Below are 12,630 nucleotides of genomic sequence, written 5' to 3' on the forward strand. Positions count from 1 at the left end.
CACCAGGATTAGAACCACTGACCTTGCATGTCCCAGTCATATGGGCTGCAATGGATCAAATTTCAGGCCCTGTTTAAAAGGTTTCCAAATCTCTTCACTGTACCTGAATTAATCTTTTTCCACTTGTTTTCCTGGAGGTTTTTTTTTCCCAATCACATTTCACAATTTTACCATGGGCTGTAGGGGAAGCAGAATGCTTTCTGTATTAAATGTTCATTCTATGGGAGCTGAGAACAACAATCACCAAAAAATAAATTGTAATTTAGAGCAATCGTGCAGCTGGAAGAGGCTGGGAGGTGAGACTGGACCCAGGTGTATTTTGAAAAATTAAGGAAATTAAATTTGGGAAAAGACACATTCCACCTGATTTTTTAGTATTCTGAAAAGACACCTCTGTAGAACCACATCTCTATGGTCGGTCTTCGACAACAGTGTAAAATTCTTTGAAATCTGATTTATAGTCAAATAAATTATTTTGTCAGGGCCTCTGAGGTTTTTTTGTGAACAGACTAATATCTGGGATAGGAATAGTAAACGAGCTTCCGGATAAACGATATGATATATTGAACAACATTGGTTGGCAGTTTTGCTTTTCTAAGGCTATCTAATAATGACAAACTAACTCAAAATGATGATGCCTCGTGATGATATACATATGTTTTTGTTTCTTATTATGCATCACTATTACATTTCTTGACTTGAAAAGTTTACAGTCCCCACCAAAATTATTGGAACAGCAAAGTCAATTATTTTGTTTTCACAAAACATTGAATATTTGGGCTTGAGATAAAAAGATGAACAAGAGACAAGAGTGGAGAATTTCAGCTTTTATTCCCTGGTATTTACACCTAGATGTGTTAAACTACTTAGAAAATAGCAGCTTTGGTATCAGACCACCAAATGTTTAGGTGAGCAAATGTTGTGGAACAGAGTATTTAAGTAAATAACACTTAATATTTAGTAGCATATCCTTTGCTTGCAATAACTACATCAAGCTGCAACCCATTAACATGACCAAACTGTTGCATTCTTCTTTGTGATGCTTTTCCAGGATTTTACTGCAACCTCATTTGTTGTTTGTTTCTGGGTTTTTCCCTTCAGTCTCCTCTTCAAGCAGGTGAAATGAATGCTCAATTTGGTTAAGGTCTGGTGATTGACTTGGCCAGTCTAAAACCTAATACTTTTTCTCCCTAATGAAGTCCTTTGTTGTGTTGGCAGTGTGTTTTTGGTCATTGTCTTGCTGCATGATGAAGTTCCTCCAAATTAGTTTGGATGCATTTCTCTGTAAGTTGGCAGGCAGAATGTTTTTGTAGACTTCTGAATTCATCCTGCTGCTACCATTGTCAATAAAGATTAGTGAGCCCACTCCAGAAGCAGCCATACAAGCCCAAGCCATGACACTTCCTCCACCCTGCTTCACAGATGAGCTTGTATGTTTTGGATCATGAGCAGATCCCTTCTTTCTCCACACTTTGGCCTTTCAATCACTTTGGTAGGGGTTCAGCTTGGTCTCATCAGTCCATAAAAAAATTGTTTTCAGTGTATAGCAGAAACAAAGGAATTGACCTTGATGTTCCAATACTTTTGGAGGGGACTGTATTTCAGTCTAGAAAGGGTTACAAAGCCATTTCTAAGGCTCTGGGGCTCCACCAAACCACAATGAGAGCCATTATCTCCAAATGGAGAAGAATTGGAACAGTGGTGAATAGGAGTGGCTGGCCTGCCAAAATTATTCCAAGGGCACAGTGACAGCTAATCAAGGAAGTCATCCCAGAAGAACATCCAAAGGCATGCATGCCTCTCTAGTCTCAACCATATCCGTGTCCAAGACGCTACAATAACAAAGAGACTGGGCAAAGAAGGAATTGCATCTGGATGATCCCCAAGCTTTTTGGGATTATGTACTATTGACATATGAAAAAAAACTTTTTGAACAATGAGAGTCCCATTATCTCTGATGTAAAGCAAATACAGTATTTCAGAAAACATGATACCAAAAGTCAAACATGGTGATGTTAGTGTGATGCTGTATGGATGTTTTGCTGCCTTGGGCCCTGGACAGATTGTCATTATTGCAGGAACCATGAATTCTGCTCTGTATCACAAAATTCTTCAGGACAATGTCTGGTCATTTGTCGAAGTTGAAGCATAATTGGGTTATGTAACAAGACAATAAGCCAAAACACAAGTCCAGGTGGAAGGGACTAAAAATAAATCTAAATGAAAGTCTTGGAGTGGTCTAGTCAAATTGCTAGACTTTTTCCTCAGGGGTGATATTGATGTTTGTTAACCTTTATTCACTAAATCAATGAAACAATCATTTTAAAACGTGTTTTGTGTTTTCTTAGCTTCCCTTTGTCTAAAATTATCTTATATGTTATACAGGATCTGAAAAACATGAAATAGGAAATCAGGCAGGGGGTAAATACTTTTTCACAGCTCTGTATATCGGAAAATAGCTAGCCTATATTCAGCTACTCATTCCTTTCCAGTTTTGGCGACAGTTAGCCTGAAAACAGTTCTGAAAACTTTAAATGTGTTGTCTTGATATTTGACTAGGCATGCAAATGAACAATCTGGCTAATCCTTGTGTTATAACCATAATGCGTGTCTGCACACGTTTCTTTATTAATGCTGTTAAACTCGTCCTTTTGTGACATTTTTCTTCTTAACCTTGGAAGGGAATTCCAAAGAACAAAGTAATTCGAGAGTCTAACATGAAAGGCGGAGCTATGTGTTGGTTTAATCCTCGCCTCTAAGAAAGCTTGAATCATTTTCAGGAAGCTTAAATTGGAACAAGACGGATTTCTGAGCTCTCCTACCGCAGTCTAAATACAGCAACTTACACAACGCTGAAGACAGCGCAACAGACTCAGGAAAATGGGATCGGCTTAGCTAACCGCACGCTGATTGCGAAACAGCGGAGATAAGCGAATTGGATGTGCAGTTATGACAAGCTCACGCGTGCAAGGCCGATCCTTTGTTAAAACTCTCGCCAGGATATAACAGTAAAATTGCTTATTTGTCGTGAAATGCACTTTGTTGCCACATAACACATTAAGCGATTGATTTGATTGAAAACTGTTGGATTGTGCTATATCGTGAGCCTACGAAGTGCCCTGACACGGCATCAGTTAACTCATCTAGGAACTGAGGCTGTCTGTTTGAAAAACTCAAAACACGTTGACGGTAGGTTGCAATCAAGTAAGATTATTTGATGATAATAGGATAATTGTATTTCATAAATTGTTTTACTATTACACGTAGTGTAAGTTGAATTACTCGCAACACCCATTGATTCGTTGGTCAGACTATTTGTTTCACATTGTGTTTAGTCTACCTGCCACTCGTAGTCAGGCAGGCCATAAGTAAATTTGCTCGAACAATAAAAACATATATATAAGTATTTAATCTTCATTCGTTCTTAAATTAGACCTGGCTTTTTATGAAGCGTTGTATGTTTTAACCGCATTTTGGAAACAACATATTTGGGTTTTTGCAGCCATATGAAATACGAGATCCGTTTGGTTTGAGAAAATAGTTGAGCAGAAGTTGTTTTGTATTTCTTGCAGGGGGATAACAATCCTGTGTATTTCGCCGAGGAAATAAGTGACAGATAAGAAACGTGGTGTAGAGGTTTGGTGGTTTATTCCTGACGAAGGGAGCGCATGAGGGACATGGAGATGTTGCGCCGCTCGTCGGTGTTCGCTGCCGAAGCGATAGATGTGTTCAACCGCACCCCCAATGACAAGGAGCTGGTGTCCCAGGGGAAGGCTCTGTGCAAGGACTATATTAATTCCAGGCTGAATCTAGCCGGGCTTGGCTGGTCCAAACCCGAGCTAAGCCTGTCAGCAGCCGGGGGATTGCTTGGAGAGGTGTCCTCTATCCTTCTTTGGTTAGGTAAGAAAGCAACGCGTTATACAAACACAAGACCCATATAATTTACAGTTGCGTCTCTGTTCTTGACACTTTGCTTTTCTGCACATTTTCACTGTAATGATCTACACCACGCCTACACAAACTATAATCACATATTTGCAGGGAAAATTGTAAACAGCTGGCGAATTTCAGACTCCTCTCTAATATAAGCACATTCTTACTAATGGGTTTGTAATGGTACATAAATGGAATCCAGGTTGAAAGCATGCATACTGTAGAGTATACAATCTGCCTGGCTGGTGAGGTTTCTTTATCTTGTCTTATATTAGCTGCCTCTGAAGACTGCCAGCTGTATTGCAACATGCTTAGTATGCTGAGGTTAGACAGAGTGTCTTCCTGTTGCTTGGTGTTCCCTCACTCTGTAGCTGTGAAACTGCTGACCTCACTCTTAATTGCTGTAGCAACATGTGCCAGTTACCCACCTCCATTGTAGCCACCCACCAACCAGAGGGAGGATTAAGCAAGACCTCACCCTGCATTGTTTTCTCTTGTTCACTTTCTAACTTTCATCCTTTGCTGTATGGTTCTGCTTGTTTGACTTGGCATTTCTCAAACAGCCATTTTGAAAGGTCTAGGACACACCAGACACAGAGCACTGCACTATTGTTGTAGCTTAAGAGAACACTGACAGCAATGCTCCTCTGCTTGATTTTACCTCTCCTCTATTTTGCTCTGATATGTGGTGACCACACTTTCATCAAATGGAGGTGTGCATGCCTATATTCTGTGGAATGTCACAGAAATAATATAGGTTTGTCTTTCTCAATAGGCAAGAGAGAATGCAATATGAGACTCCACATTCAAATACTCATATCGGTATCAGTAAGAAAACCGCACTATAGGCTAGTAACCAATCAATAGGATCAGAAGATGATTGGGGCTTTTGTAAGGCTACTGTCTGAAATCATAACTTTTGGTTGGGTTCAGCTACCTTCTTTCAAGAACTTAACACATTCTAGGTCTTTTGTGCTTTAACCTGAGTAGAGTTGCCTGCCCAACTTGTCATGCAAGTGTTTTTTACACATTGAATTTCAAGATTTATTTTATCTGCTGGGAACAGACTATGTGCATGTTTGTTTTGCATGCCAAACTAGGGAGGGTGGTTTCCTTTGCCTGTCTAATTTGTGTATGATTAAGCTGTTGTCTAACTCCTTGTGTCACAGGAGATGAGTTGGAGTACCTGCGACCGACTGTTTATCGAAATGTGGCACGCCAACTCAACATCACTGTGACCTCTGAGAACGTAGTGTCTGATGCCTTTCTGGCAGTAGCTGATCAGATCTTCTCTGCTGGTAAGTTGCTGCAAGGGGGGCTGGGCTTGTAGCTGAAATACTTTAGGTCTGATTCCTCAATGGTGCAGTACTGTTGTATTGTGCCCTTCACTAATGTACTGAATAAATGGATGAATAGATGGATATTATATGATACAAATATGATATGTACCAGAGGGAGCTCAGCTCCTGACGACCAGAAATAGAAGTAGTTGGGGGTCCTCTTCAAATTATTCACCTGTTGCTTTTCTAAGAGAGGCCACAAATTGTGGAGCAGTCATTAATATGCAAACTCAACGACACAGACACATCAATATTTTGTCTATATATACACTCAGTGAGCACTTGTAATGTAATTAGGTATTTATTAGACTTATTTTTAAGGACTTCTGTCCACCTAGAGTTATGATGCATTCAGAGATGCTCCTCTGCATACCCCTGTTGTAATGTGTGGTTATTTCTGTTACTGTCACCTTCCTGTCAGCTTTGAGCAGTCTGGCCATTCTCCTCTGACATCTCTCATTAACAAGGCATTTATGTCTGCAGAACTGCTGCTCATTGGATTTTTTTGTACCATTCTTTGCAAAGACTAGTATGTGTGAAAATCCCATGAGATCAGCAGTTTCTGAGATAATCTGCCACCAACAATCATTGCATGGTCAGAGTCACTTAGATCAAATTCTTTCCCCATTCTGATAGTTGATGTGAACATTAACTGAAGCTTATGATCTGTATCAACATGATTGTAAGCATTGCTGCCAAACAATTGGCTGATAAGATAAGTAGGTGCAGTAGGTGTAATAAAGTAAATAATAAAGTGCTCAGTAAGTGTATATTTGCATTTTGAACTTTTTCTGGACAAGTTATACAAGGAAAGTAGCTTCTGGCAACCATGTGAACAAGCGATAAAGCCATGAAGGTACACAAATGTTCCCTGTGACAACTGGTGTAGTTTGCAAACATCAGATCCACAAGCATCTTTGATGCATTGCTGGTATTTACGCTGATGAAGTAATTCTTGTGGGAGTCTAGTTGTGGTCAATATATCTTTGCAAGTGAGAGGTTCTTGCGTAGGACTTCAGAGCTGCCAAACTATCTTTGGATTGGTATATTGAGGAGTTGGTTTCATTCTGCTGGGAAGGGAACCCAAGAACTAAGCCTTTCTCCATTCTGAAAAGATAAAAATAGAATCCCATCACAAGTTTTCTTTTTGCATATTTGACTGGAAGTCGAGAGAGAAGTATGTCAGAGAGCAAGATGGAATTTCTGTTGCACAAAAACAAGCTTACAGTCAGAGCAATTTCCTCCTTTTGCACTGGCCTCATTGGGGGGTTGTTAAGGTGGGTGGAGTCTGTTGTCCACAGGGATTATCCATATTCCGATCTTGAACATTTAGATCTGGAGGAAAACAGTTTGAACTTCAGCAGATCTCCGTCTTATCTCCTCTTATTGGAAGAAGATGAAAGAGGAGTTATGGTAGCTCATGGGATTAGTGAGCAGGGTGGGGGTGGGGGAGGCAGGCTGACATGAGCCAGGAGGTTAAGCCCTACCCGATGGGGAGTGTCCAACCGACAGTCATTTTTCAGTCTCCTGCTCAGAAGTGCAGGGTTGACCACATTGAGCTGAGGTTCGCTTGAGCTGGCGTGGGAGTTCCGCCGTGGCATTTAACGCCGTCGGCTTTGACGGTTATGACAGGTGGAATGGAAGCCACAGAATGTTCATCCCAGTCATGCATTGTTCACAAGACTCAGAGGGAAACCCCAGTTGCATTAAGAAACTTTCCTCGGAGGCTGACTTTCTTGAATGTGTTCTGACTGAAGAACAAAGTCTCTCTCTGTAGGTGCTGGATCGAGGATAATTTGCTAAAAAAAAGATGTCTGGTCTGATGAAGATCCCTATGGGATTGAAACGTTGTGTTGTTTCTTGTCGTGTCTTGTAATTAAACGTATCTTCTTGCTAGCATTGAGCCGTGTGCAGACTGCAAAACGGAAATTACGACCAGAAATTGCTGAATAAAATTGATATGATTTGGTAACATAGGCCTACATTCCCAGTAGGTGGGAATAGTAGGTCTTATCTTAACCGGTAGGTCTTATCTGAGAAAGCTGTGTTGACTCCTGATAGCAGACCAGTCTGGCTGAAGGCTTTGGCAGGAGCTGGATTGTGGCTGTGCCCTGCCCCCTCTGCTCTCTGCGTTCCAGGGAGGAAGCTTAGGGAGACGGGGTTCACCTCTGGGCTGAACGCCAAGACCTCCCTCTGCTCTCTACCCCCCCCCCCCTCTGTACACACTCTCTCTCTCTTCTCCTTCCATCTCTTTTTCTGTGCTTATCCCATGCTTCTTCTGTCCTATTCTGGGCAAGTGTATCAAGGGAATCTGTCCATCCCAGCTAGATGCCTTGTTTAGAACTTAAACATCATAAGTCAGTATTTGAATGACATTTAGCCCCTGTGGGCTGGAAAAAAGAGTCAGATGTTTGGGCTGATAGCCTGGTCACTGAATTCCACAGGGCATTAGAAGGACACTAAATGATGTGGTGGAAATTCACACTTCTATCTATCGTGAGCTCTCATTTTGGCATCAGTCCATCATCATGTTTCTTTTATTCAAATGGAAGAGGTGACTCCTCATTCATTCCTTGGAATCTTTGTTGCTCCTGCTCAAAAATGGTAACCATAACAGCAAGAACATGAATATTTATTTGTGTCATACTTGACACGCTTGCTTGTCTATACTGGTGAAGTTTCAGCTTCAGTCTCATTAAAAAAAAAAAAAAAATCCCACAAATATGGGATAATATTATTCTGGGGTTGTGTCTCCAGTTCTAGAGCCTGAAATACTGCTTTTTTTATGTCTCTGTTGGAAAAAGGCACTGAGCCAGCTTTGAAGATATTTGAACTGGAGGAAGTATGAGAGACCCCTGTGGTGTTGTCTTCTCACACAGAAGGCCTCTGGGTAATTTTGCCCGTACCTTCCAACTAGGAGCTAAGTTTATTTTACCAGTATCTTAAAAGAGGGACAAAACATAAGCATAGAGTAGGTTTGCATAGGCTTTTATGTGAAAAGGTAAAGGTCTAGCACAGTTAAGTTGATGCGCAGGGACGTTTTGGTTGTTTGTCTTTAGTTTTGTTTCCCATTTATTGTAACACTTGGATGTTGAATCTGTGACCTCATCCAATTGTTATGAGGTCTGCTTATGTAACAGCCATGCTGCAATTTAATTATTATTTATGGGCCACTTCCTCATCTTGTGCAAGACTTAATCAGGGATCATATTTATGGGCATGCTGCTAAACCGGGTGGGAGTTGAGAGGTACATGGGCAGAGAATCTGTATTCATTTACACAAGATATTGTTATCTTCCTCATTTTTACTTTTTTGGGTCTTATCCATCACTAAACCTCAGCCCACTGTCTCCTGGTGCTTAAGATGAAGTGCAAATATGATTTATTTGTTTAATTAGTTTGATTCATTATTCATTTTCACAGTGCTGGGAGAACAGAGGAATACAGTTTAAGAGGAGTTACTGGGCCTCTAGACACTGAAAGGAACAGTTCACAGACAAAGTGAAATGCCAATGATTTAAGAAGTAAACAAACAAGATTTGTGGTGTCTTTGTGCTTGCGAGGTGATGATGTCACCGTGTCCCCCTCTCCCCTCTCTAGGAGTCACGTGGGGGAAAGTGGTGTCTCTGTTTGCAGTGGCAGGCGCTCTGGCTGTGGACTGTGTCCGGCATGACCACCCTGCCATGGTACACACCATCGTGGACAGCTTTGGCGAGTTTGTGCGCAAGACCCTTTCCCCCTGGCTGAAGAGGAGAGGTGGCTGGGTAAGTGATCCATCTGCATAAAGTGATCCATTTCTTCATGGAATTCCAGGCTTAGCTATCACACCAAATTCTTTGTTGCTGGTCATACAAGGTCAGGAGAATCTGCCTGTTCCTCACCAGCTACTCCTAGCTTCTGGTTCAGGTGCTCTTCCTCTCCAGCCTTGACTACTACTCACTGGCCTCCCTTCCTGTCATCAGGCCTGAGGCTACTTATCCAGAACACTGCTGCTGTAACCACTCATATATATAACATTGGCACTAGCCTGCCAGGGTATCAAGGGAAGTGCCCCTTCAGACCTTCAAAAAATCATTCGGCAACCTTGGAATGTCTGACTCCTTCCCATCTCTGAGCCTGCACGGCCACATCTGCTGCCTGTTCTCCCTGATGAAAATTCCAGCTGTGACCAGCTGGGATTCTAAGCTGGTTTAAGATGTGTTTCCAATACTTGTAACTGGTCATAGCTGGTCTGTGGCTGGACTTTTGTCTGCTGGACAAAGCTCGTCAAAGCTGGTTAAATTAGTAGAGTAAGCTGGTGGTCAGCTGGTGGACTAGCTGACTAGATTGGCTGGTTACCTGATAAACGGCTGGTTGACCAGTTAAAGGTGTGAAATACACTGCTTACAAAAACACTTTACAATAAGATTATATGAATCTGCATGAACTAATACAGTTAACTCACAAACTACTGGGAAGTTAATCTGTTTTAGCTTTGTTTATGAATTTGTACATCAATTAATCAATGTTAAAAACTACATTACTTAATGCCAATTCATGTAGCTTATTGTAAAGTGTTACCCAAATTTTGAATGCATCCAGGCTGAAGTTTCTGTTCCTTGCTTGTGACTAATTAAGGGGGAAATGCAAAGAGAATGGATTCACCAAGTGTCAGGAAATTGATTGATGTCCCAGGCGAGAAAGCATCATGATGTAGTTAATACCCACAGTCTATGTGGGACCACAGCATCACCTCTTGGTTGTGCTTTGGATCTGATTTTGTTGCTGTTTGTACACCCACATGTTTCCATTTTGCTATTAGTCACTCGGACTGAGACGTCTTTTGTTCAGTGTCATTCAGGTGAGAGGGAGCCAGTGTTATTTCATACAGTTCCAGATATTTGTATCCAGTTTTGTTTCTATTCTGGTGGATATTTGGAAGCTTGTTGTGCGAGTCCCCCTCCCCCCACCCACTTCCAAACCAATACTGCTGCTATAGGTACCATCATTAGTCACAAGGCAATGAGTGCAGCTTGCCCCGTCTTGTTTACCATTTATTTATGAAAGTTAACTCCCATAGACTGGAGCTGAGGCACAGCAAGGAGAGCCAAAGTCTTAAGAAGACTTTGCCAAGATGCAGGCAGGGAATATCCAATAAGAATTTGCAGACAGCGTGGGCCTTGGCAGGATGCCTCTTGCCCAGATATGTGCACTCCACTCGTCAGGCGGAGTCAGGAAATGAACAAAAGCCCTCCGCAGTAGGGGAGAAATGGCACATTTGTAGCTGGCAGGCAGGCCACATAATTAATGCAACAGATTCAAGATGGAAGAGCTTCAAAAAGAGACCCCCGTCGTGCTCGATTCACAATAGCAGTGGCACTCGTTCCAGTTCTCTATCTACGGCAATGAAGTCAACTGCTGTTCATATTCTGTGTTTTAAGTAGCGATTGCGTAACCAACTGTTCTTGCACCTCACACCTTTATCCTGCAGTCAGCGGGGTGTGTTGGAACTTGTTAAGGTGACTCGTAACTTGGAGCTGTAAAGTGTTTTTTTTTTGTGTTTTTTTTGCCGTGCTGTGCTGTTATCGTAGGCGCTTCCTCTTGTGGAAATGATCAAATCAATCCAGTGATGGAGGCCATGTTGCAATGGAGTCAAAGAACAGAGAGCACGTGCTCCAGTGATTTTTATTTTTCAGAGCCATAATAGCCATAGGCATTCTAATTTGGTTTCCTCTCTCCCTCACCTCAGGCAGACATTACAGTGTGTGGTGATTTTATGAGCCATAATAGCCATTAGCCACACACCACCGTTTATAATCTGTGTCTGTGGTATGCTAATTTGGTTTCCTCTCTCCCTCACCTCAGGCGGACATTACAAAGTGTGTGGTGAACTCGGACCCCCGCCTCCCTCACTGGCTGGCCTCTGCAGCCTCCACCTGTGGCCACTACCTGAAAGCTGTGGTCTTCTACATGATAAGGGAACGATGAGGGCAGCTTGGTGTGGGGCAGAGCGAGGATGGCCCACAGCAACACACATGGCTATCGCACGCAAAGTCGTTGATACATTCTTCAGCAGTGCTACTCAACTCCACGTCCTGCCGGCCGCAGTGGCTGCAGGTATTTGCTCCAACAGTGCGCTACACCACTTGATTTGACTAATTACCTTATCTCAACCAAGCAGGTAAAATCAGGTCCAGTGTAGCACACGATAAGAACAATTGCCTACAGACACTGAGGCCTGCAGGACATGGAGTTGAGTAGCGCTGTCCTACAGCTTATTCACCAGGTCAATCAACGGATGGCCATAAACTTTGTCCAAGGAACGCTTCAGTCACCACCATCTCTGTTGTGGAACACAAAGCTCACTTCTGTTTTTATAATGTATTTTTTTACATGGATTGCTTACATTGCTTGGATATCTTGAGCATTATGGAGCCAGCCTCATAATTCCTGTATCCTGTTTCCCATGAGTTATGTATTCTTGGGAAGGAACCATGCTACTGTGCAAGACTGATAAGCTCGGTCATAAAAACAGTTCACTGCTGAAGCAAAAAGGAAGCTAGCTCATTGGTCAATAAACATAACTTTACATATAAATTAGCAAACTACGGGCTGCATGTTTTAAGTTTTATTTTTCATTTTTTAAATTATACTTTTGGGTAAGTAGGGCCCTTGTGTCACTGTAGTGTGCAGCAGTGTGTGAGGTTGTGTATCTGAAAAAGCTATGGTCTTTTAATTTTATTCTATGAATAACTATAGTGTCACACATTTGGTATAAAACACTGAATGTCAACAATAAAATACCTTTTTTTTTAAACAATTTGTATTTCTATGAATTACTGAATGTTTGTGTGGCAACAGTCAATAGTATGAAAGAAACAGGAAAACCTCCAAAGCTACACGCTTGAGTATCCTATTTCTTTACGGTTATATCACACCAATAAACAATCAAATTTGGTGCCCAATATGTGGCTGAACATAACTATGTGCAGCCACATTCATGAGCAATTGTCACTGCTGATTTGGGAGAGTGAAGACAGCCGTGGTTCTACAACGAAAAGTGTGCGTCTTTTCATACCACAGGCCACAGCCAAGTTCACATTGTCAAGTTGGAGGAAGACATTTAATTGCTTTCGGCATGCAGTCAGTGGGTGTCCGCTCAATCGGCAGGGGGCCAGTTGGCACTGACATGTTCTAGAGCAGCGCTACTCAATTCCACGTCCTGCGGGCTGCAGTGTCTGCAGGCATTTGCTTCAACTGTGTGCTACACCACCTGATTTTACTAATTAGCGCATCTGAACCAAGCAGGTAAAATAATTAGTGAAATCAGGTGGGGTAGCGCAAAGTAGGAGCAAATGCGTGCAGACACTATGGCCCG

At 42.0% G+C, this 12,630-nt stretch overlaps 1 protein-coding gene across 2 annotated transcripts; it reads left to right on the forward strand.

The window, feature by feature from the left end:
* The first annotated feature begins 2,755 nt into the window (after window positions 1-2,755).
* LOC133128671 (bcl-2-related ovarian killer protein homolog A-like) lies at window positions 2,756-12,069 on the forward strand. 2 transcript variants are annotated; one of them, XR_009708772.1, is made up of 6 exons: window positions 2,756-3,189; window positions 3,573-3,900; window positions 5,103-5,231; window positions 8,874-9,037; window positions 11,118-11,308; window positions 11,505-12,069. XR_009708772.1 is itself a non-coding variant. In XM_061242383.1 (5 exons), the coding sequence occupies exons 2-5, from the start codon at window positions 3,669-3,671 to the stop codon at window positions 11,238-11,240; spliced, it is 648 nt and encodes a 215-aa protein (XP_061098367.1). In that variant the 5' UTR covers window positions 2,757-3,189; window positions 3,573-3,668; the 3' UTR covers window positions 11,241-12,069. The 2 variants fall into 2 exon arrangements, 1 of the variants encoding a protein (XP_061098367.1); XM_061242383.1 differs by having other exon boundaries at window positions 2,757-3,189; window positions 11,118-12,069.
* The last annotated feature ends 561 nt before the right edge of the window (window positions 12,070-12,630 follow it).

This window comes from Conger conger, chromosome 5 (genome assembly GCF_963514075.1).
Source record: "Conger conger chromosome 5, fConCon1.1, whole genome shotgun sequence".
Lineage (NCBI taxonomy): Eukaryota > Metazoa > Chordata > Actinopteri > Anguilliformes > Congridae > Conger > Conger conger.